The sequence below is a fragment of the Ambystoma mexicanum genome, chromosome 1p (assembly GCF_040938575.1).
Source record: "Ambystoma mexicanum isolate Mex_15411 chromosome 1p, UKY_AmexF1_1, whole genome shotgun sequence".
In the NCBI taxonomy this organism is placed as follows: Eukaryota; Metazoa; Chordata; class Amphibia; order Caudata; family Ambystomatidae; genus Ambystoma; species Ambystoma mexicanum.
This window is the reverse complement of record NC_090921.1, coordinates 1,397,276,337-1,397,302,097: the sequence shown is the minus strand read 5'-3', so window position 1 is coordinate 1,397,302,097 and position 25,761 is coordinate 1,397,276,337. Positions and strand designations below refer to the sequence as shown.

The 25,761-nt window shown below is 47.1% G+C and overlaps 1 protein-coding gene across 1 annotated transcript in view; it reads right to left on the bottom strand.

Moving 5' to 3' along the window:
- The window catches only part of SHCBP1 (SHC binding and spindle associated 1), a 349,542-nt gene that overhangs the window by 261,275 nt on the left and 62,506 nt on the right, over positions 1–25,761 (bottom strand). The window contains exon 3 of the mRNA XM_069607070.1: positions 12,910–13,025. Coding sequence (XP_069463171.1) covers positions 12,910–13,025 — 116 coding nt within the window. The remainder of the gene's footprint in view (positions 1–12,909; positions 13,026–25,761) is intronic.

Genomic DNA, 25,761 nt, shown 5'->3' with positions numbered 1-25,761 from the left:
GGGGCTCCCCATTCACAGGTACACAGTGGGGGGATAGGGGGCCTCCCAGAGGAAGTTGTGTGGTTTGGCAGAGGGGTCCCCAACAGCAGGGCAAGCTGACACCAGCTGGGGCCACCCCATCGCAACAAGGGACACAACATTTAGCACTCTGAGCGAGCAGATCCCTGGGGTCGGGAATGCTGTCCCCACTGGGGTCATCAGGAGGGGCAGGTGTCCCACAGGACCAGCATGGGGCACACATGGGGGAAGGTGTGAGCAGTTGCAGTTATTAGGGAGTGTGTCAAATAATGCAGGAGGGGTGAAAGCACAGGATACTGTAACAGCAGGCGTTGGGGGGGCTCACTGGAGGGGGGGTGTTCAGGAAGGGCAAGCCTCAGCCCCAGTCCAGGCATCTTCCCAGGGTATGTTGACCTGGCATGTGCCCCCTAAAACCAAATCAAAAATATGGAAAGAAATATAAATTGATATATTTTCGCTCTTGCACTACCGAAGGGTAGAGGCGTGCAAGGTGATAAAGAGTGAGGGGAAGGACACATTTTTTGTGGCAAGATAATCGGCCAACTGGTGACTGGCTTCTCAATATTCAAAGCGGTATTATTGGAAAGGTGTCCAGAGGTTAGTCAGAAGTTATGGTCATACAATCACTCGATTTTGACCATGTATCGAGATTGTATATTTGGCGCTTGGTTGGTGTATGAGAGATTTAGGAGTGCCAAAGCAGGCAACGCTGCGCTGGACTGGGGCTCTGGGACAATGGACTTATGGGCTAGCTGCACAGCAGCAAGCTAAGAGGTTCACACCAGGTCGACCACCACAGCCCTTTCAGAACGGCGGGGGAAGCAGGGACAAGAAGGCATGTTGGGCATACAACAAATCCTCATGCTCTAGACCGGTATGCAAGTTTAAGCATGTCTGTTCATTTTACAGGATATCGGGTCATGGGAAGCCAAATGCATCAAGCGCAGCAAAGAGCAGAAGTAGGAGCATGGGGTACAGGTTGCCACCAACGGATTTACCTGTACTCGAAGAATTGAGGGCATGGGCTAATGGGTACCCTCGGATGGGTGATGCCGGTGTAACGCTCACCTGATTCCCACGGAGGCGCTGGTCCCGGCTGAACTGTTATAGTCTCTTCAATTGAGAAGCGTAGAGCTCGGATGACTCTCTGGACTGGGCTTCCTCTTATTGACCGTCTGGCTTGCAGGGTAAGGTTTCTGCAGGCGGAAGAAAAAAGGGTTAATGACCGTTTGGCTGGACTTCCTCCTCACTAATCGCCAACTCTCCGAAAGTCCAATGTCCTGGTGAGCTCTCACCTTAGGCGTATAAATGCTGGGCTCTCCATCCTGCGACTTATGCAGGGGTGCGTGGGGTCCAGTTACGCCACTGGAGGGCCTCAGTCTTTTGTGGCCTTAGAAGTGGCACAGGTGCTGAGATGCCAAAAGGTGATGCCGCCGTTACTGCACGAGCGGATGCCAGTAGGTATAAAGAGTTTATAGTCTTGAAGAGATGGGCACCTTTAATGAAGTCTTTGCATTGTCTTTTTCAGGTGCCTGGATGCTGAGGGCGTTGTCACCGAGAGCGCGACACGTGCGGTTGTACGTAGGTATGGGAATTTCAATGACACCTCAATAATGTCCCTCGTGTCCTGTTTTCAGGTCTTGAGATGTTGCGGGCGTTGTTCGTCCGTTGCGGTTGCACGTGCGAAGTACGCGAGTATAATGATCTGTGACCTTATTATAGCACCTCTAACAATGTTCTTTTCTTATTTGCAGGTGTCGGGACCTTGCGGGCGTTTTCCCAGTCGAGGATGCACGTGGGGAAACACATAAGTGTTAGGCTTTCTTGCAGTCTTTAATGGCACTTAAATAATGTCTTTTCTTGTTTTCAGGTGCCGGGCTGCTGCGGTTGAAGAGATCGTAATACGCGCACAAAAGCAGGTAAGAAAAGTAAATGCGGCCGCCTTCACCCGATTCCTACTTAACAATGTTCTTGGTCTTTACAGGTGCCATTAGGCTGCTGAAGAGAAGGCCGCGAAGAATCCGTGAAAGCACAGATGGATCAGGTAAGCGAGCGCGGCTGCGAAAGTGTTGCAACTTGCTAACCTTATGTTTCTTTTGCTTGCAGGTTCTGCCGGTGTCTGGATTCCTGGATGGTAAGTATAGTTCTCGTGTCTTTCTTCCACAGGTTGCTGAGCTGAAGCTGGAGATGTCACTGGAATGCTGGAGCTGACTCGGTGAGCGTCCTGCTGCAGATGCAGAATAACGCGAAGCACGTTTTCCCAATCGGGTGTGGTTTAAATAGTGTTGGAGTGATTGGGTGTCTTCTTCCTCATCCTCGCCCAGGTAAAAGAGTTCCTGTGTTCCAGAGCCAAGGAGTGGCACAAGCCCCACCCAGGTAAGAAAGTAGTCCCAGTTCAGGGACTTCATCCTGCCAGCATTTGCAAAAGTGAGTATGCAGCATGGTCTGCTACAGGTAGGTCCACCCAAGCACCTTTGCAAGAATTATGAGCCCGGCGCCCCTGGCGCCGGGACGGAGGTTCCTTATGAGCCTGGCGCCAGAGGCGCCAGGACTTGGTCCAAAGGGCCCCAATAGGGGTTGCTGGAGCCGGGGACGAGGGTCGTGAGCCTGCTTCCGGGGAGGCTGGGCTTGACTTGGCTTCTCGGGAGCAGTGCTCATGACAGCACCCCCCCTCAAGGCCCCTCCCAAACTGGTCTTCCCCGGAGGTTTTGGCCTATTGGGAAAAATTCGGTGGAATTTTCTGACTAGACGGGGAGCATGGACGTGGTCAGAGGGTTCCCATGATCGTTCTTGAGGTCCGTAACCCTTCCAGTCGATCAGATAGTATAATTTTGACTTGATGATCTTGGAGTCCAGGATGTTTTTAACCGCAAATTCAGGTTCTCCATTTACTTGAATAGGCTCTGGAGGTTTATTCAGTCTGGTTCCAGGTTGCATAGGTTTTAGTAGAGATACGTGAAACACCGGATGTATTTTCATGTGGGATGGCAAACCCAACTTGACAGCCACTGGGTTTATTATGGCTGTAATTGGATATGGTCCCTGATATTTTGGGTTGAAGGTGTGAGGTCCTTTAAGTGATAAATGTTTGGTGGATATCCAAACTGATTTCCAACCTGGTATTGAGGGGCGTCTCTTCGGTGTTGGTCTGCTCCCCTTTTGTACCGTTCTTTAGCCTGTTGTAGGTGGATTGTCGTGATAGCATTGTGAAGTTGATCCACGGCAGGTCCAAGATCTTGGGGCGGGTCAAGATTGGAGGTTCGAGGATGAATCCCATATAAAATGTAAAAGGGACTTTTTCCGGTTCCTGAATGGATCGAGTTGTTGTAAGCATATTCGGTTATCCAAAGGATATCTTTCCAATTACTTTCCGACTGCTGTAGCATACAACGTAAATATTGTTCCAGAGTTTGGTTTGTCCTCTCAGTTTGTCCGTCGGTCTGGGGATGATGGCTGGTTGAAAGTCTCACATCGATTTGAGCTAAACGACAGCAACTTCGCCAAAAGTGAGAGATAAACTGGCTCCCCCTATCTGAGATCAAAACCGAAGGGAAGCCGTGCAATCTTACAATATTTTCAAGGAATTCCCGTGCTAGAACTGAAGCTGAAGGTAAGCCCTTTAGTGGAATGAAGTGGGCCATTTTAGAAAACAAATCTACAATTACTAGAATAGTGTTGTATCCGGAACAGGAGGGTAAATTGCTGATGAAGTCCATGGAGAGGGTATGCCAGGGATGTGGCGGGATGTCTAGCGGATGCAGGAGACCCGCTGGTCTTTCCTTCTGACCTTTGTTTTGGGCACACACACCACAGGACATCACAAACTCCTTTATGTCTTTTCTCCATGACGGCCACCAGAAGTGTCTCTTGACTTTTTCCGAGGTTTTGGCAATGCCTGGGTGGCCCTCCATCAAGGAATCATGGTAGCAAGAGATTACCTGTTTTTGTAAATCGGCATGTGGTAGGAATAGTCGTCCCTGAAAATAAGGCAGGTCTTTTTTTATGATGAAGTCCTTTCCCTTCAGTTGCCAGTTTTATAAGTCCGAAGGGGTCACAAGTTGTTTAACTTTTGCTTCGATATCTTCGATGGATTGTGAAGAAATTAGGCCCAGGATTCTCTGTTCTGGAATTATTGGCACAGGTTCAGGATTGACAATATTATCTCCCATTCCAATCCGGGAAAGGGCATCCGCTTTGCCATTTTTGTTGCCGGGGCGATAAGTAATTACAAAGTCAAATTCGGCAAAGAAAAGTGCCCAGCGAAGCTGTCTGGAGGACTGAGCTTTGGCGGTTTTCAGGTATTGTAGGTTTCGATGGTGATTACCGTGACAGTGTGTTTGGCTCCAAGGAGATAGTGCCGCCAGGCCTTGAAAGCGGACTTAATTGCTAAAAGCTCTTTATCTGTGATGGTGTAGTTAATTTCAGGCGCCGAGAACTTGCGAGACCAGAATGCCACGGGGTGCAATTGGTTAGTTTCCGGATCTCTCTGTGATAGAACCGCCCCCATTGCTAAGCTGGAGGCGTCGGTCTCAACGATGTTAGGGAGGTCTGGGCGTGGGTGTTTCAGTATGGGTGCTGAGGTGAACTTGGCTTTTAGCTCTTGAAAGGCCTGTTCTGCTTCTGTTGACCACTCGAAACGTTTGTTTTTTCTTAAGAGGGCGGTGATGGGCTGCACCACTCGTGAAAACTCTGGAATAAACCTGCGGTAAAAGTTGGCGAAACCTAAAATGCTTTGGACACCTTTCACGGAAGTAGGTGATGGCCACTTGATAGCGGCCACCTTTCTCGAGTCCATGTGGACTCCTTTGGGTGTCAGAATAAAGCCTAGAAATTCGACCTCCGTGACGTGAAAAACACATTTTTCGAGCTTAGCAAAAAGCTTATGTTGGCAGAGTTTTTCAAGGACGGCTCTAACATGTTTCCGATGATCTGCTTCTGAAGATGAGTACACAAGGATGTCATCTATGTAGACGACTACGCAAACATCTACGAGTTCTCTGAGGACATCATTCATAAAATACTGAAAAGCTGCTGGTGCATTGCATAGTCCGAAGGGCATCACTTTGGTATTAAAATAGTCCATACTTGGTGCGAAATGCCGTCTTCCATTCGTCGCCTTCTTTAATCCGTACCAAGTGGTAGGCTCCCCGGAGATCTAGCTTTGTACAAATGCAGGCGTTCTTAACTTGGTCAAGGAGTTCCGGAATCAGAGGTAGGGGGTATCTGTTCTTTACTGTTATCTGGTCAGGGCACGATAATCAATACAGGTTCTAAGGTCACCTTTTTTAGGTACGAAGAACAGAGCCGAGGATGCAGGAGACTTTGATGGGCGGATAAATCCATTGGCCAGGTGCTGGTCCAGATACTGTCGCAAATGAAGATTTTCAGGCTCGGTAAGGGCGTAAATTCTACTACAAGGGGGAGTGGCTCCGGGTATCAGGTCTATTTGACAGTCGTAAGATCTGTGGGGAGGCAGGGTATTAGCCTGTTCCTTCTGAAAGACATCTTGGAATTCTTGATACTCTGGAGGCAATTGCGGTCCTTCGAATGTTGCTACCGCTAGGCCAATACTGGGTAGAGGATAACAAGTAGGTGCACCAATCAATTTGACGATTGTGTTTCTCCAACCAAGGGATCCCCAGAATTATTTGGAACTGAGGGGCCTTGATCACATCGAACACGATTACCTCCCGATGTCCATCTTGGCCTAATAACGTCACTTCTGTGGTGGTATGGGTTACCGGTCCGGAGGCTATTTCTGTACCATCCACTGTGGTAATGACGTCTTTAATTACCTTAGGACAAAGGGGTAGGTTCATCCTGGAAGCCATCTCGCGGTCTACATAATTTCCAATCGCTCCGCTATCAATGTAACGATCCGGTCGTTCTGGATTTATGAGGACCATTGACATTATGAAGTGCGAGGTCAAAGAACTGGTTTTTACGCTCGGCAAGCGGACCTCTACACTTGTCGGGCGTGGTTGTTTCCCGGCTCGGGCTTTTCGGAATTCTTATCAGAAGCCCCCACTGTCTTCTTCGGAGGTTTCACCGGGCAATCTCGGAGGAAATGTCCTGAATTTCCACAATAGAGACATAGCTGCAATTGTCGTCTCCTGTCGCATTCTTTTGGGGTTAGGGGACCCTTTACGACCCCTATTTGCATAGGTTCTACGGCTTCAACTCCTTTGGTGTGAGTTAGTGGCTTAGAGAATACTCGAGTTTCGAACCTGGAGCGGTCTGCCTTTCTGTTTTGTAGTCTGTGATCCAATTGGACCACTAAATCAATGTACTCTGAACAATCTTGAGGGGGATTCACGACCTGGGCTAGGACGTCGGAATTCGCCACGCAAACCCCTGTTGAAAAGCGTGATCCTCTTGTCCTCGGGCCATCTGGTTTCTACGATTAGTCTGTTAAATGACGCAATATAAGCCAGAAGATCCTGATTGCCCTGCCGTAGGGAAAGGAATTCGTTGTCCAGGGCCTGCCCCTGGGAATGTCTTGCGAAAAGTCTTTCCATATTGGCCTGGAAGGCCTGGAAATTGCGAAGAATCGGGTCATCCTGTGTAACCAGAGGGATCGATCAATCAGCGGCGCTGCCGCTAAGATACGAAAGCACAAAGGCTACTTTAGTCTGATCAGTCGGAAAAGCAGCTGGTCTACAAAGAAAGTGCAATCGGCACTGATTTATGAACACTGCAAACCTCTTAGGGTCACCAGAGAAGCGTTCGGGCGGAGCCAAAGGCACATTTCCGGGCAGATTGATTTGAACAGGATTGGCTGAAGCCGCCGGGATATAGGTCCCTCCTGAATTAGGTAGAGGGGTTTGCCCCGCTTGTGTTTGTAATAACTGTCTGGCGAGGTCATCAGTTCGTTCTTTGGACATAATCAATTCCCTCCTCAGGGCATTCATTTCCTGGCGGGCAGCATGTACTTCAGCTCTTAATTCCCCTCTTAACTGAGCCAGCTGATCAGTGTCGGAAGTTTCCATTGCGCCTGGGTAGGAGGTTATTGGAGGGCTTCGCGTTCTGTAACGCTCACCTGATTCCCACGGAGGCGCTGGTCCCGGCTGAACTGTTATAGTCTCTTCAATTGAGAAGCGTAGAGCTCGGATGACTCTCTGGACTGGGCTTCCTCTTATTGACCGTCTGGCTTGCAGGGTAAGGTTTCTGCAGGCGGAAGAAAAAAGGGTTAGTGACCGTTTGGCTGGACTTCCTCCTCACTAATCGCCAACTCTTCGAAAGTCCAATGTCCTGGTGAGCTCTCACCTTAGGCGTATAAATGCTGGGCTCTCCATCCTGCGACTTGCAGGGGTGTGTGGGTTACAGTTACGTCACTGGAGGTCCTCAAAGTCTTTTGTGGCCTTAGAAGTGGCTGAGATGCCAAAAGGTGATGCCGCCGTTACTGCACGAGCGGATGCCAGTAGGTATAAAGAGTTTATAGTCTTGAAGAGATGGGCACCTTTAATGCAGTCTTTGCATTGTCTTTTTCAGGTGCCTGGATGCTGAGGGCGTGGTCACTGAGAGCGCGACACGTGCGGTTGTACGTAGGTATGGGAATTTCAATGACACCTCAATAATGTCCCTTGTTTTCTGTTTTCAGGTCTTGAGATGTTGCGGGCGTTGTTCGTCCGTTGCCGTTGCACGTGCGAAGTACGTGAGTATAATGATCTGTGACCTTATTATAGCACCTCTAACAATGTTCTTTTCTTATTTGCAGGTGTCGGGACCTTGCGGGCGTTTTCCCAGTCGAGGATGCACGTGGGGAAACACATAAGTGTTAGGCTTTCTTGCAGTCTTTAATGGCACTTAAATAATGTCTTTTCTTGTTTTCAGGTGCCGGGCTGCTGCGGTTGAAGAGATCGTAATACGCGCACAAAAGCAGGTAAGAAAAGTAAATGCGGCCACCTTCACCCGATTCCTACTTAACAATGTTCTTTGTCTTTACAGGTGCCGTTAGGCTGCTGAAGAGAAGGCCGCGAAAAATCCGTGAAAGCACAGATGGATCAGGTAAGCGAGCGCGGCTTCGAACGTGTTGCAACTTGCTAACCTTATGTTTCTTTTGCTTGCAGGTTCTGCCGGTGTCTGGATTCCTGGATGGTAAGTATAGTTCTCGTGTCTTTCTTCCACAGGTTGCTGAACTGAAGCAGGTGTCACTGGAATGCTGGAGCTGACTCAGTGAGCGTCCTGCTGCAGATGCAGAATAACGCGAAGCACGTTTTCCCAATTGGGTGTGGTTTAAATAGTGTTGGAGTGATTGGGTGTCTTCTTCCTCAGCCTCGCCCAGGTAAAAGAGTTCCTGTGTTCCAGAGCTAAGGAGTGGCACCAGCCCCACACAGGTAAGAAAGTAGTCCCAGTTCAGGGAATAGTTCCTCCCAGCAGAAGGCTGGGGACTTCATCCTGCCAGCATTTTCAAAGGTGAGTATGCAGCATGGTCTGCTACAGGTAGCTACACCCAAGCACCTTTGCAAGAATTATGAGCCCGGCGCCCCTGGCGCCGGGACGGAGGCTCCTTATGAGCCTGGCGCCAGAGGCGCCAGGACATGGTCCAAAGGGCCCCAATAGGGGTTTGCTGGAGCTGGGGACGAGGGTCGTGAGCCTGCTTCCGGGGATGCTGGGCTTGACATGGCTTCTCGGGAGCAGTGCTCATGACAGCCGGTTGGTTAGTAGAGGGATCGTCTGAGGGCTTTCACTACCCACAGTGCCTGAGAACCAGAGATCTGCCCGATCGCAGCCATCAACACTAATGGAGAAAGTGTCGAAGGAGGTTAAGTTGGGGAGATTTGGGGTCTGGTATGCTCTCTGCTGAGATTTTCCCGAAAAAAAGAGCAGAGGAAGTACAGACTGATACCCAACTTGTTTCCAAAGGGGGTGTCGGTTAATGATGCCATTAATAAAGATCTGTGCTCAGTAAAGTATGCCTCTTTTGACCCTGTACCCTGTGGGTGCTTGGTTGCAAGAAACGAGAAAAAAGGCAGACATTGAGGCCACCTTCCAGCTGCTGCCGGTGCATCCTAAGGACTACCACTTGCTGGGGTTCCAAGCGGAGGGGTGTGGGGGGGGAATTCTACTATGACAAATGCTTACCAATAGGGTGCTCCATTTCATGCGCTTACTTTGAGAGCTTTAGCACTTTTCTTAAATGGGTCGTCAAGAAGGAGTGCAGTGGGACAAAGGTCCTGCATTACCTGGACGATTTCCTGTTCATGGGAGAGAGGGGTACCGAGGAGTGCGCCAAGGCACTTGGTATATTTCAGGAGGTGGCTGAAATAAATGAGGGTCCTCTTGGCATTTGATAAAATAGAGGGCCCCACTACTGCATTGCATTTTTGGGCATCGAGATGGACTGTGATGCGGATGAGTGCCGTCTACCGGGCGTTAAAGTGAAAAACTACAGGGGGGCAGTATTTGCCGGACTGAAGGCCAAGAAGACGACCCTCAACCAGCTGCAGAGCCTGGTGGATCAGCAGAATTTTGCACTCAGAATCATTCAGCTGGGGAGACACTTCTCCTGTACCATAACAGGGGCGATGTCTAGCCTAACAAAGCCACATCACCACACCAGGCTGACCAAAGAACAAATACAGGACCTGGGGATTTGGGACAGATTTCTGAGGGAGTTTAACAGGGCCTGAAGAAATGATATGCAACAGCCAGTTGGGCCTATACACAGATGCGGCAGTGAGCATGGGCTTTGGAGCAATCTTGGCCAACAAATGGTGCGGACAGCGGGTGGCCAGACAGCTGGAAGGAGGAAGGTCTGTGCAAAAAAACATTTCTGGAATTCTTTCCAATCATTGTAGCACCATCGATACGGTGAGAGGAGTTGGAGGGCAAAGATGTGGTGTTTTGGTCTGACAGTATGTTAGTGGTCTGCTCAATTAACAGCCAGAGAGCAACATGCCCGATGGCGTTGAGATTGGTGTTGCTATGCTTAAAAGAAACCAAACATTCACTTTAGGTCTAAGCATGTCCCAGTTCTCCATAATGCAGCTGATGCTTTGTCCCACTTTAAACTGCAGGAGTTCCAGCGATGGTTGCCTGGGGTGGACCTAGTGATTGCGAATTTCCCAGAGGGACTTGTGGTGTTGGGTGCCCGGCATTAGCATCCATGATAAATCTATCAGTTTCAGGGAGGACAAAGAGGGCATATGACAGGGCATTTGTGGAATTCAGTGAATTTTGTGTGGGGCAGGATGTGGTAAATATTTGCAACAAACATGACGCAAGACGTTTTCTGGGTCATCTACATACACATGGAGGCGGGGGCGTGACAATTGGGATGGTCAAAACAAAGATGGCAGCCATTGGTTTCTTTGCGGGACTACAAGGAAGGTCCCCACCATCCACTGATTTTGCAAGGCACTAGCCAGTTGGAGAAGGTTGGTAGCACCAGGGAGAGATAGTATAAGGGAGGCGGGGGGTCTGCAGGGAAGGCTGGGAAAGTATTCTTTTCAGAGCGGTTTTTATTACGGCATTTTTGGGGCCTTCAGGGTCGGTGAAATGGAGGGGGGAGGGAATCCATGACCAACTTTGAAGTAGACTTGTCCAGGGACAATCCATTATTCAAATGGGCTCTGGCACACATTTGGTTAAGCAAGTTGAAAACTGACGGGGTTGACTATGACGGCGCATACTATGGGGGATATCAACCCGATAGAGGGGCTATAGACATACTTGGGGTACAGTGGGGACCTGGACGGGTCATGCCCATCAAGGTACCAGTTCAGAAAAATCTTTGAGAAGGCCCTGAAAGCAGCTGGGCTAGCGTGGGATGGGTTTTGCCATGCATTTGTTTCGAATAGGGGCAGCCACTACAGCCGCAGGCTATGGGTACGGTGAAGGCCTAATAAAAAGGCATTGGAAATCCCACACTTACAGGGGTTATATCTGACCACACCTCCTGTGTGCAGAGAGGACCATGGAGGGGAGGAGGAGTGGGGGGCAAACGCAGGTCAAGGATGAGAAAAAATGTAATAAGCACTGTGATGTTTCTAATGCCTGGTTTTTATTGTCATTTTTAAAGAAAGACGGTGAAGCCAGTGTTATGGGTCACGGGGCACTCGTTCGTATGGAGAATGCAACAGAAGGAGAAAGGCATGCATTGCTGTCAATGGTGGCGGCCACGGACATATTACTTGGGGTGGATTCCACGTTTGCCAAGTGCTGTCATAGGTGGAAGACCGAATGAGGCGGGGGATGCCAAGCTCCTTTAGGCGATTTTGCACATGGGGGTGGGGGGGAACCTGATGAGATTGGGAAGAAAGGCCCTCAAACATTTGACTTTGTTGTTTGCTTGGTTTGGTCGGGTCCAGTGCTTTAAACGGGCAGGTACTTACCGGTCCAGAGTATCTGTACTTTTTATTTACATTGTCTTGTAAATAAAAAGTAGATACTTCTCAGCAGGAAGACAATGCTTTTAATGGAGTACCAGCACTTCTCAACTGTAAGCAGGTACTCTGCTATAGTGCTTTGAGTACCTGCATTTCTGAGTTTCCATTTAAAGCACTGGTCGGGTCTGCCCTGGGGCATTGCTCGCTTGGTCACAGAATATTCCCAGACCGTCTTGGGGGTGACCAGTGCCAGCACGCCCGTTGAACATGTCGGAGCGGAAACTGAACAGTGAATTATCATGGTTGGCGGGCTGCCTTGACCAGGAACAGTCTCTTAAGGGGCCCGGGAACGTCTCACCAGGATAGGGTGCATCTGTCCCACTATGTAACTGAACTGTTGTGGCTGAACTTTATAGCGTGGATAAGGACCTTTAAAGGGCTGAGGGTAGGGTGGGCACGAACCGGTGGGGTCAGCACCCCCGTGGTGGGTGGGGGAGGACCATGGGGATACAGCAATCCCTTTCCGGGGGACTCCGGAGCCTGAGATGGGCATGGCAACCGGAGGTGCCTGGAAGGAGGCAGCGGCAGGGCCGAGGCCAGCTGGGCCTGGTAGATGGGACGGCCTGCTGGTAACATCCCGTAACGGCATGGTGGGGAGGGGACAGGGCCTCACCACCATGCTTCGCCCCAGCGGGGATGAGCCCCATGGTTCCCCTGGACCACTTGCCAATAGGTGTTGTAAATTATGTAGGAATTGTTGATATGATCATATCTGCAAACGTCATTTCTGGAGTGCATTCATTATTTGCCGAGATTAAAACGTGGCCGGTTGGCATCCAAAGTAGACATATGTCGCGTGTGTTCACTCTTCGCCTAGGCATGCCCCCTTGCTCGGCCAATGGAATATTCCTTATAAAGCAAGTTTGTATTGCAAGTCAGGATTCTAAAATTAAGGAGCAACATGCTTCAAGTAGACTTAAAATTGCTTCCCATTCGAACGTGCACGCATTTTTGCAATTAGAAATGCATTTACTTTTAAAAAAGGTTCTCTTCCAAAAATTCAGAAATAAAATCGTTTCTTCTTGTGATAAATGGATTACGCGATCAAAACGCCACCACCGGGTGGCACAGGCAGAGTCCTGGGTGTCCCAAACTCTTTCGGCTCAAAAGTAGAACGGATGCTACTGTTTGATACAGGGAAAACAAAAAGTCCCAGCAAATGTCTAACTGCGAAATGTATGGTGTAAACTAATTAGCCTAGAGACATCAACACTGCTGGAGCGTAATAGGTTTTACTTACATTCAAGACATGTGCCAATTTGCATAATCCTTCGCAATTATACTTGCAGCTTCAACCCCAGCAGCCTCGCATCGAAACACGCCCTCAGCATTAACCTCAGCAAGTGAATCCTTAATGCCTTCTTTGTGTGCCAATATTTTAGCCACCAGTCAATTAAGTCTGGAAGCGTGATTCAGTCACCTCATGAATGTGAGCTAGGAATAACTACCCAGAGTTTCACATGACGACTATGAGAGCGTGACTACGATGAAAGAACTTTACCTCAACGAGCACTTCGAAGACATCAGTGCGCCAGATGGCCTGCCACCCAGACGGCTCGAGAACCTTCTCCAAATACTCTGCGGTGAACTCCCGAACTTCAGAAGGCTTACAGTCAGCTAAAATATAGTGAAAATCAAATTAGAATCATGGTTTACAAAATTAACCTATGCACTATATTCCAGATGCCAGTTTTTATTTTTTTATTAATAAGAGGTTAAGGGTTATGCACTTAGCCTGACACTGCCCTTTTATGTTCAGCACACTGTCAAGCTTGCAACACTAGCACCATAGCCTGTGTGTAACCCAATAGTCACTTATTTGGGTAGTCAGATGATGAAACCAGCCTGAAGGAATAGAGACCATTTACCTATTTTCATATTGTGATATGCTTTATAACTAGTAAATCTTTCACAAGCACATACAAAAAGTAATGGACATAAAAAGAAATCTAACAACAATCATAAGAACACTTAATTCAACGTTGGCCAAAAGCTCAGTCAAGTTAAATCTGCACAGTTAAAAGAACAAAGACATCAGTCAAGAATCTACAAAGCGTTACAATGAAAGAAATGCCATTTCCCCGCATAAGTAGGCACCATAAAAGTTCACCCGACTGTGTAAACTGAACACAGTCATACGGGCTGAAATGAGAAACTTCAGGTTGCCGTACAATAGATGGTATGGTGCTTTAGTGTTTAGTTGTGATCGGTTGATTGTTATTTATTATGCACCTATACACAAGTGTTTCAAGGTGCAACCAGGCATGGGGGTGGTGGGGAATCAAGGGAGGAAAAGACAAACGATCTTACTAGGCCTAGTGTCACTTAGATCGTCCAAGTGCACAACAAGAAGTGCAGGGGAGAGGGTAAAGGGAGAAGTGCACCCAGAGAAGCAGGCCCCAAATGAATTGCAAGGAAGGCTAGGACTACGGGGGAAATCCCTAGCCGGTAGTGCTAGGCATACCAGGCAGCAGTGCAAGGAGGGCCAGGCGACAATTGCAGGGGGACTGGTCGGGGGGGGGGGGTAGGTGTCCTGTACGACTCAGAGGACACCAAGCAGCCAGTCAGAATACAGAGCAGGTGCAAAGGTAGGTTAGCAGGAGTGAGAAAGAAGGAGAAAAGTCTTCTGGCGCCTCCAGAACTTAAAGAGATGCAGCTTTTTAAACAGTCTGCAGGATCGAGACTGACCCGTCCAAGAACTCCACACACCAATACGCGAGAGTTTCAAAATTGATTCAGCCTAAAACGTAAGTACACATTTCTTGTCTTGGTGCTAGGAAAACAGAAAATAAGGAGGTAGACCCTCTCCTACTATACTGGGCATATTCTGTATAGGTTCTATATGAGTTTAATAAGTCTACCGTTTCACACCAATGAACTGCATACAATTCTAGTTTGACCTTGAGTGGATGAAAAATAAATTCCTCTTCGTGTGATTGGATTGTGCAAAGAAGCCTGGACCTGCTCTCAAACAGTCAAAAGGATATACAGACTGCGCTTGTACTAACTCCACAGAACAACATATAAAGAATTTGACAGTGGAGAAATCATTTTAGCATAATTGTCTCCATAAAACCTCATACTGTAACGAGGTCAGTCCAAATTAGTGGCAGATCACTGCATTAGGAATTGAGGAAGACCGATTACAGGTTTCCTTCCAGATGATAGATTGAAGACTGTTTAAGTATAGCCCTAAAGCCAGTGAAGTGATATCCAAGTCGTACAAAAAAAAAAAAAAAAACTAGTTCCACTTTAGCCAAGTAGCACCGCTGCAGAGGAAGAAGGGAATATCTACACAACTTATAGTAAATCCTTTTTAATTGGGCTGTTCAATTTGGCTCTCAGGACCTCCATTATGGCAGCTATAGACATGGCCTTGGACAGATTAAACCCCAGGTACTTAATGAAGGAAACCCTTCGTCACAGCCCATGGTTTTACGTTTGGTCTTAGTGGTAAATAGTTATATCGATGTCAAACCATTCACTAAGAGGCTACGTCTAATAGCATAATCTGAAAAGAAGACACCCTTTGGCCTTCAGAGGAAACAATTTATTGAAAAATATCAGGTAATCTGCAAAGGCCAGCCAATTCAATTTCAGATGGGCTAATTTGGTGGGGAAGGGATGTCCTGGTAGCACAAGCTGTCAATATCGGCTATGTACAAGTTGAAGCGGGCAGGGGCCAAGACACAGCACTGCTTCAAGCCGAAACAAGCGATAGATCTAGACCGCGATCCCCCTTTAGTAAGCCTGATCTTTGTAGTAGTAAAGAAAGGGTTAACAAAGGGGGAGGGAATTCCCGAGTTTATTCCACAAAATATTACGGTTGACTGTCAAAAGCACTACTCTTGCCCATTGATGCCATGTAAGATGTTCTCATATTTCTTTTAACGTTTGCCAAGATGGGAGACATAATGGTTCCATTTAGGGAAGTTCCCAAGCAAGGCCTAAATCCAACCTGACACTTAGAGAGAATTCCATAACGGGTTCCCCATTGTTTAACTCTATAATAAGGACACACATCTTACTGGTAGCATGTAGGAGGGATATAGGCCTATAATTAGATGGATTAATAGCTAGCCTCTTCTTGTAGATTGGAATGATGTACTCCAACCAAGATGGAAGAACACAACAAGTTACCAATGTCTCTCCAAATAAGTCCTCTAGGATCCCTGCCCATAAATGTGTATTGGCTTTGATGGTGGCTCAAGCAAGACCGTCTTGCAAGGCGGCCTATAGGGCCTAGATTTCGATATAGCCCATGGAACAACATCCTTCGTCCAAAGCATATGCCCACTGTCCGTATAATGTACATTTTGAAACAGACATTTGGATTATTTGCAGGTTTGGCAAACAAGACAGTAATATTCTCCCCAGGTCAGCTCTTGTATTGGGCATGTCAAAAATTGAACATCACAGCAAACGGTTCTATTTGATAAGGCCCAACATTGTGCAGAATTTGCACTACGATTTAGTGTAGTTTTTATATCCTTGTAGGATTTTGTTCTACAGTAAGGGTGTGATCATGCAACAGTTGCCCAAGTAGCCTCCTTTTACGGTTTTTAGTACCGGCTATTGAAGGTACGCATACATATGTAATGTTGTGCTCACACTTGGAGTTTGTACTAATCACCATATGTGTTAAAAGAATGTACCTTTTGTTAAAAGAAGAGGCATTCTCTTTATACAGCGGCATTTAAGACCTGCTGACCTGGCAAGAACTTGTTTTTAACAGAAGAATTGTGTTTGGTCACTGTATGTCGAAGCATGCTGAGCCTGCTAAAACTATCTGCAGATTACGGGTGGGGAAGGAATGAGTAAGCACAGCCTTGTGCACAGAGATAAGGACACAGATGGGCACGAGAGAGAGCGAATAACAGATAACAGGAAACCACAATAGCAGATGTTGAACTGTTGACCGTTGATGCAAAGTCATGACTGGGAGGAACCGCCTTGTGGTGGACATAATCTATGTGCAGCAATGTATGACAATGTAAAACAGATGGGTATAAAAGGACCACGATGTGCAGGGGAAAGGGCGGCACTTTGACGACTTGCTTTGCGAGACGGTTGAACTTGTGGCCCATTCGCAAATGCTTGTGTGTTAATAAAGCAATGTTTACTCAACTCTTTTCTGTTTGAGTTTTTATAGGGTCCCTCTTGTACTGGTTATGGTGACGGCGAGAAACCGCACCCACAATTTTGGTGTCAGAAGTGGGATGCGAAGGAGCGACAGTCCGTCACTGGGTGAGGAACGCCGCGGCGGAACCGGAGAAGGAATTGATCACGGGGCCCCAACAACTGAATCTGCACCTTTGATTGCAACCAACGCGTCATCCTTGTTTTTCCGGCTCCGTCGGCGGTGGAACAGCAGGCTGTCGCCCTTCGGGTCCGGAACACTCTGGCAGGACCCTTAAGATAAGTGGTATGGACGGATGCATGATGGAATATGGAAATAATGATTCAGGGTTTGTGAAGAGGACGGCGGTAAGTCCGTCTATGAAGAAGTAATGTTGAAATGATGATATGATATGTTAGATACCCCAGGAGGATGTATTATTATTGTTAGCCAATAGGTGCATATTTGGGAAAGGTGAGTGTTTTAGGCAATTGTGGTATACCAACAAAATGGGTCAAGCGGCTTCCAGCAAGAGTGGTATAGGCAAGAGACACTATGCCCCTCTTGAAGGAACCCCTGCATTTGATATGTTGATTAAACATGGATTGAATTCAACATTGTTCTTAAAAGAATGGTCCGAATACACAAAAGATTTGATTGAGCATAAATGGCCAGACACCGGGTCCTTTGATGTGGACCGCATATCCAAAGTAGAAATAGAATTAGTAAAAAGACGGGTCAGACCCGCACAGTTTGAGGCTATACGACTATGGAGGGTAGAAGCAATGCGCAGGCGCAATGCTCAGAATAAACAAAAAGCAAAGGAGCAGAAGAGAACGGTAAATCAAAAATTACATGATCTAGAGATAAAAGAGAAGGGTGAGAGGCTAGATCAGTTGGATAGACATATGATGATTAAGAACAGTGGGGGTATGTATCCTGCCGTGCCGGTGCCTCGATATGAAGATGTGATAGGGCTAGAAGACTGAATTATTGTTTCCAGGAGCTACAGCTCCACCGGCAGACAGTGAGGGTGAAAGGGTGGAATTCCCAATGAAGTATGGAGACCCAGATAGGTTGATAGACCATAGGAGAACGACTACTGTAGAAAAGGATAGAGATGGAGACTTGCAAATCCTTATGACCGGGCTGTATGGCACACCCCTCAATGACAGCCTACGGGACCAATTGGGGCGTTTGACACCTTTGGAATTTAGGACAGTGGCCACTAAACTATATACCTTTCATGAGGGTAACTGTAAATTGAGAGGACAGAGTACTGCGGATCTGCCCTCAGCATATCAGGACGCTGTCGCGTTACTACCAGTGACTGCGTCCAGTGTTCAGTTATGGGGATGTATGTCCGACATAATAGCGGAAGTCATAAGGGGCGGTGTTGAATGGGAGAAGGAAAAGAGGGCATGGGAAAGAGAGGTGAGGGAAAGAGGCTAAACTCAAAGATGCAGACCAGGCGGGCCAAAACGTAGCTAATTGTATGATAGCATCCATACACTCGCAGTCCATGTCCACCCTGGTGAGTCTGATGGAGGGCCTTGGCTGGCCTATACAAGTAAACGTAATTAAATATCTTCTTATTAGGGTGGATGATATAGAAGAGGAAAAGGAGCCTAGGTATGTGTCCCAGTGGAATAGGATTAGGACGGAATTGGATAAGAAACTGCTATCTAATATAAGAGTGGATGATTCAGGGGCGGAAGAATGGAGGATGGCTAAGGTGGAGAAACTATTAAAAGATTATAAAAAAATAAAAGAGAAAGCTCTTAGTCATCAATCCTCTGTTTCGCCACCAGCGCAGGCCCCTGTGCGTGAACAAACAAATACGGAAAAGTTACTATTAATGCCAATGAGAGAGTGCCAACCCACCATAGAGGCAGCCACTGGTAACATGATGCGCACCTATGTGTATGTCCCTTTATCCCGAATTGAATTAATGCATATCACCAAGTCCATCCCCGACCCCCGTATAGACCCGGCAGGATTCTACAAAGAAGTAGGAAAGTTATTCAGACCAGGGTTATTTACCGTAGAGGATGTAGAGAACATATTGTTAGCCATCGTCCCAGAAGAAATATGGACCCCCTTTCGTGCCAAAGACAATGAAACAATAAAATGGAAAGATGTAATGGATGCGAGCAAAAATAGAAAACTGCATGAGGAATATCCTGAACCCCTAAGGGGGCATGGCATGGCAGTCCTGAGGGCTCTAGAAAAGGTGTTACCCCCATTTGATGTGAATGTGGAGAAACTGTCCGCTGTGATACAGGGTGCAAGTGAGGAAGTAGCACAGTACTTTCTGCGTTATGAAGCAGCATTCAAAGCGCACAGTGGGCTAGAGATAGGGTCTGAAACGGGCCAACGGTACTTTGCCACAAACTTTGTAGAGGGGCTCCACGGGCCAATTCAGGAGAACATTAGGAGGGCAGAAAGTACATGGATGACTAGGAACCCCCGGGATCTCCTCGAAATGGCTAGGTATTACAAAAGAGGGGAAAGAGTGAAGGGACAACAAAAGGCACGACAAGAGAAGGATTTAAAAACCAAAGTGTTGATGCAACAGTTGCATCAAGGGCCCCAAGGCAGGTATAACTACAATTATAACGGCCCGTCACAGGGCTATAGTAGCAACATGATAGGGGGCCAAGGGACAGGAAGAGGTACAGTGCAAGGAGGTGCGCTATATGGGAGGAGGGATGGGCTACCCCAAGATGTATGTGCCTTCTGCAAGAGACCCGGACACTGGAAATCCCAGTGTCCCCAGAGTGGTGGGAGAGGAAGGGGCGTACGGCCCCCTTCACAGACAACATTTGCCCCAGGAAATAGGACTGGTGGGTACGGCAACCAAGACAATAGAATGTTTAAACCCCCTCAACCCAATGCCTTTGACGGACAAGCAAGAGGGGATGTTCCCTGGCCGGCCCCGCCTCCCCCCAATCTACTGTATCAGCCACGACAAACGACACAAGTACAAGGTGTATGCCAGGGTGAAGAATGTGGAGAAGGGGTATACTATAACGATGATTTTCAGGATAACACAAGCAATATGTCCTGAGGATGCCGGAATGAGATAGCGGGAGTGGTGCAGGTTCCTATAGACCAAAGGGGGCCTTATGCCTCTATTAGGATCGGCCCCCACCGAAACTTGAGATGTCTGGTAGACACGGGAGCTGGAAACAGTTCCGTGAATATCAGAGCCGTCCCCGCTGTCCCATTATCGGATAAAAGCAAGGTATCAGTTGGATTTGGGGGAAATCCAATAAGGACTCCTGTAAGTGAAATAGTAGAAGCGGAACTTCATGGGGTAAAATGGGAGAATGGGTGGCTGTTGACCAATCACTGCCCAGAAAACTTGTTAGGTATTGATGCATTAAAAACGCTAGGGGCCACAATATATTGCTCCCCCCAGGGAGTGAGAATGACCATAAGCAAACCTATGAGTATGATAGGAGTAATGCAAACCCTGCCCCCGGAACTCCAAGACATCCCGAATGAACTATGGGCCACTCATGGGAATGATGTAGGAGTGTTGGATGTTTCCCCAGTAGTAATCAAACTAAAGCCTGGTGCCAGGTTGCCCAGGATAAAACAATATCGCATATCACACGAGGGAGAGCAGGCATTATATCAAATAGTACAGGACATGATACGATTAGGGGTGGTAGAGCCAACAAATGATAGCCCTTGTAACTCTCCGATCCTTCCAGTACACAAGAAAGGTGATGAAGCGGTACCCTATCGTTTCATTATTGATTTGAGGGAGATAAACAAAATAGTAGAACCCAGATATCCAGTTGTCCCTAATATTTCAAGTGTACTCACTTTAATTCCCAAAACAGCGAAATGGTTTACGGTAATTGATTTGAAAAATGCCTTCTTCAGCATTCCTATTGCCGAAGAAAGCAGGTACCTGTTTAGTTTCACTCTTCGAGATAGACAGTATCGATTTACTAGAGCCCCGCAGGGATATACAGAAAGTCCCGCCATATTCAGCCAAGCACTAAAAACACAGATGGATAACCTAGCCCTACCCGCTAACACTGCTTTGATACAATATGTTGATGATTTGCTATTATGTGCAGCCACCGAAGAGGAATGCCATTATGTGACCAGATTGGTGCTAATGCACTTAGCAGAGAATAAGCACAAGGTAGCCCTAGCCAAAATGCAGTATGTAAAACAAAAGGTCCATTATTTAGGCTTTGAGCTGTCCGAAGAGGGGCGAACCCTGTCTACTGATCGCATTGCTTTGATACAGTCCATAAAAGGTCCAGACACGGCAAAGGGTCTCCGAAGGATAATTGGTGTTTTATCCTACTGTAGACACTGGATTCCTGAATTCTCTGTATTGATCCAGCCCATGCTAAAAGCCTTAAAAGAAGTACAAGAAAACGGCTCATTAGAATGGACACCTGAGATGGAAAAAGCCCTGACAGCTATGAAAGATGTTCTATGCCACGCACCGGCCTTAGGCACACCTGATTATACTAAGAGATTTTGCCTTTTTGTTGATGAACAGGAAGGTTGCGCTGTGTCAGTCTTGACACAGGAACAAGGGGGTAAACAGAGACCATGTGCATATTTTTCTAGCACTCTGGACTCAGTAGCTCGAGGCCTACCCCCATGCATGAGAGCAGTAGCTGCAGCAGCGACAGCCCTAAAACAAAGTGCAGGTATCATCCTAAGGAGTGAAGTAACAGTAAAGGTTCCACATACGGTAGATGTTCTTCTGAATAGAGTGCATACACAGCATTTGACTACAGCTAGACTCACACAGTATGAGATGATCCTGTTTGCCAGTAATGTAAAAATTGAACGGTGTAACACTTTGAATCCAGCGACACTGCTTCCTTTGCCCACCTCACCTGATGACATTAGGCATGATTGTGTGATCCAAATGGAAGAACACACTAAGGGTAGAGCAGACCTGCAAGACACCCCGCTGGTTGATAATGAGGGTATATTATTCTGTGATGGTTCCTGTTTCAAACTGCCAAATGGGGAGACAACAGCAGGGTATGCAGTAACTACAGGGGAACGGTTGATTGAGAGTGGGAAAGTGTGTGAAAAATCGGCCCAGGCAGCAGAATTAATTGCGCTAAGGAGAGCATTAGTGTTAAGCAGCGGTATGAAAGTGACAATTTATACTGATTCAGCCTACGCTCATGGGGTGGTTTCCAGTTTTGGTAAACTCTGGGGAGAGCGTGGGTTTTTAACCTCCCAAGGTGATACTATTAAACATGCCCGATTGATTGCTGAATTATTGCAAGCCCTTACGCTGCCCAAAATGGTGGCCGTAGTGAAGTGCTCAGCGCATAAAAAAACACTGGATTATGTCACGCAGGGAAATTCTTTGGCTGACCAGATGGCTAAACTAGCTGCCACAAGGGACACTCGGTGGGAAGCCCGACAGCTCATAGTGGGGAGGGATGTGACTATGGAAGGGACGAAGGAGCGCGTAAAGGAAATCCAAGCAGATGCAACCATTGAAGAAAGACTATCTTGGCACAAGGATGATCAATATGAGGAGACGGTAGATGGGCACATACCAAAACGAACACTTGGGTACTAGCTGACGCATACTTACCTGTGATAGTGAGCGTGGCTCATGGTCCAACCCACGTTAACGCAAGAACTACGGAAGAAGTTTTAAGTACTGTGTGGTACAACAAAAGATTGGTAATGTATTGTCGCCAATGGGCAAAACAATGTGAAATATGTGTTTTATATAATGTGGGGAAAGGTGTACCGGCCCCGGTGGGCCACAGTAAGTTACCCACCTGCCCTTTTGAGGTGGTGTATATGGACTTTATACAGCTGGAGCCTGTAAATAAACATTCCTACTGTTTGGTGATGAAATGTGGGTTCTCAGGATGGGTGGAAGCATATCCCCTGCGGGACAATAGTGCCACCTCCACAGCACAATGCATATTGAAACACTGGGTGCCCTTGTATACGGTCCCCAGATATCTATGGTCTGACAATGGGACTCATTTTACTGGTGAAGTAGTAAGCAAAGTTTGCAAGGCCCTTGGTATTGATCAACGTTTCCACGCAGTTTTTCATCCTCAATCAGCTGGGATTATAGAGGGCACAAATAAGGTACTGAAGAACAAACTGGCAAAGGCTTGTGCTGAAACGGGACTGAAATGGCCAGATGCATTGCCTATTGCATTATTGAGTATGCGTACTATGCCTAAGCGTACACATGGTTTATCTCCTTTCGAAATTGTTATGGGGCGCCCACCAAGTATTGGGACCCCCATATCACCTAAGAGATTGTCTGAGCAAGCATGGCCTGCATTACAACAGTACTGTATTGGGTTAACTAATAGACTGATTTCTATTAATGCACAGGTGAACGCAGTAGCTCCATCTCCTCTGATAGGAGAAGGTCACGACGTGCAGCCCGGTGACTGGGTTATAAAAGCCTTCGATCGCACCAGCGGACTGCAACCCAGATGGAGGGGCCCGTTTCAGGTGCTCCTCGCGACACAAACTGCGGTAAAAGTTGATGGCAAACCGCACTGGTACCACGTGAATCACGTCAAGAAGACGCTTCCATTACTGATTCCTCCGGAAAAGGGAACCAACCAACCCCAGGTTGCAACAGTACTGCCAGACGCCATTAGTAGGTGTGCCCATCGTCTCCGATCCCGTGACGTGTATGTGCCAAGCAACGTGTAAGGACACTGTTTTGAACTTTGATCATTAGGGAGATGAACATTTGGACTCCCTTGTTGGTTTTAGCAGAATTGTGCCTTACTGAAGACGACGGGCTTGTAGCCTGAAGGGCTTTCGGCGTTCCCCTCCTGGGACAGGCACTACGAGACGTGGGACAGATCGGATGAAGGTTTTCAGTGAGACCTACCACTATTAGAGTAATAAGGACACTGGTGCTTTAAATAGGGGATATTGCTATATCGCTAGGTTGCAACTGATATACGCTGTATACTGAGCCATATACTGAACTATGTCTACACCCGTGTATGCTGGTTTAGTCCCTGAACGGATAAGTGTATGCTCCTCAAACACAGAAGGTAAGAGGAAAATACCAGTTTGTACCACAAGAGGCAACATTTTGTTTTCTGTATGCACGATAGTAGTACGAATAGCATTTGCCATAATATTCTGGTATCTGGAACATCCATCTAGATATGAATTAAAGAATCTGTTGCCCGAGTCAAATGAAACAGGGAGAACAGATTGGGTCAAGAGCAGGAATCGAGATGCCTATGACCAACACGACCCGGAAGACTATGCTAAAAATGAATATGTGAAGATAATAAACACAACATATGGGGTAGTGAATAAAACTGATTGCTGGATCTGCACCCACATGCCACGACATAGCAGTGAAGGCATCCCAGTGTACGCATCGCCAGTTACTGAGGATGCCGGGTGTACATTAATTTACATGAGAATAGTGTCAGCACAGCAATACATGATACCGAATACCGCTTGTTATGTTAGAGGAGAGAACAAAACCCTTCTAAAGGAAAAGATACGCTATAAAATCAAAACTGAGGGAATCAGGCTTGCACCTGCTATGGTACAGATAGTAAGAGAACCTCCTCCCCCTATCACCATCACACAAGAGTTTAGGCCAAAGAATATATGTTTTAAGAGGAGCGCAAGAGGTAATCAAAGAATGATCTCGGGGTGCAGTCAAATGGTGAATCTAAATAACTACACGAAGGGATTGTTACAGATTGAAGGACATGCCTACGTCTGTAACAAGAGGGCTTATTTGTGGTTAGCCAAAGATTTTGTTGGGGTATGTTACATAGCCAGAATAATGCCGGCTGTGATGGTATATGCCCCGTCTACTCTGCATAAAGAAATACACAGCAGAAATAAACGAGCAGTAAACCCAAAAATTCCTACGTATCAACCTACAGGATGGGAAACGTTTATAGATCTGATGGGGGTCCTGTTTCCTCCAGCGGGCATCTTTATGAACAGTCAAGAAATCCAAAAGCTAAACAGGGCCCTTGAGTTCGTAATCGAAGAATCTGCAGACCTAATGGAAAACATCACTTATGAAATGAAAGCAATTCGGCTAGTGGCTCTCCAAAATAGGTATGTCTTAGACATACTCACTGCAGAAAGGGGCGGAGTCTGTTTTTTGGTGGGATCCCAATGCTGTGTTTACATACCAGAAGGGAGTACAGGAATCCTGGATGGAGTAAACAAACTGCATAAAGTGGCGGATAGCATCCACCAGGAGGAAGGGTCAGGAGATAGCTGGTGGATGAAGCTCCTGAAAGAAATTGGATGGCAACTTCTTACGCCTATACTGGTTCTAGCGGCAATAGTTGTAGGAATTTGTCTCTGCATCCAATGCTTCCCGGTATGTGTGTCGTGCTGTGTTTCCATGTGTTCTTCCAGCATAACGCGCCTAAATCCAATGGATAAAAGCCATGTACAACAGGAATTTTTTGACATGGGAGGCCTGGAGAAGATTATGGTACATACAGTATGTGATGATGTTGCTTTCCTGCCATCTGCTTATGCTAGGACTGTTTAGATTGATGCTCAAGTGTGAGCAATGGGTGGATTGAAGGTACGCATACATATGTAATGTTGTGCTCACACTTGGAGTTTGTACTAATCACCATATGTGTTAAAAGAATGTACCTTTTGTTAAAAGAAGAGGCATTCTCTTTATACAGCGGCATTTAAGACCTGCTGTCCTGGCAAGAACTTGTTTTTAACAGAAGAATTGTGTTTGGTCACTGTATGTCGAAGCATGCTGAGCCTGCTAAAACTATCTGCAGATTACGGGTGGGGAAGGAATGAGTAAGCACAGCCTCGTGCACAGAGATAAGGACACAGAGGGGCACGAGAGAGAGTGAATAACAGATAACAGGAAACCACAATGGCAGATGTTGAACTGTTGACCGTTGATGCAAAGTCATGACTGGGAGGAACCGCCTTGTGGTGGACATAATCTATGTGCAGCAATGTATGACAATGTAAAACAGATGGGTATAAAAGGACCACGATGTGCAGGGGAAAGGGCGGCACTTTGACGACTTGCTTTTCGAGACGGTTGAACTTGTGGCCCATTCGCAAATGCTTGTGTGTTAATAAAGCAATGTTTACTCAACTCTTTTCTGTTTGAGTTTTTATAGGGTCCCTCTTGTACTGGTTATGGTGACGGCGAGAAACCGCACCCACACTATCCTGCCGTCATATAGGTGGGAAGGCTTTTTG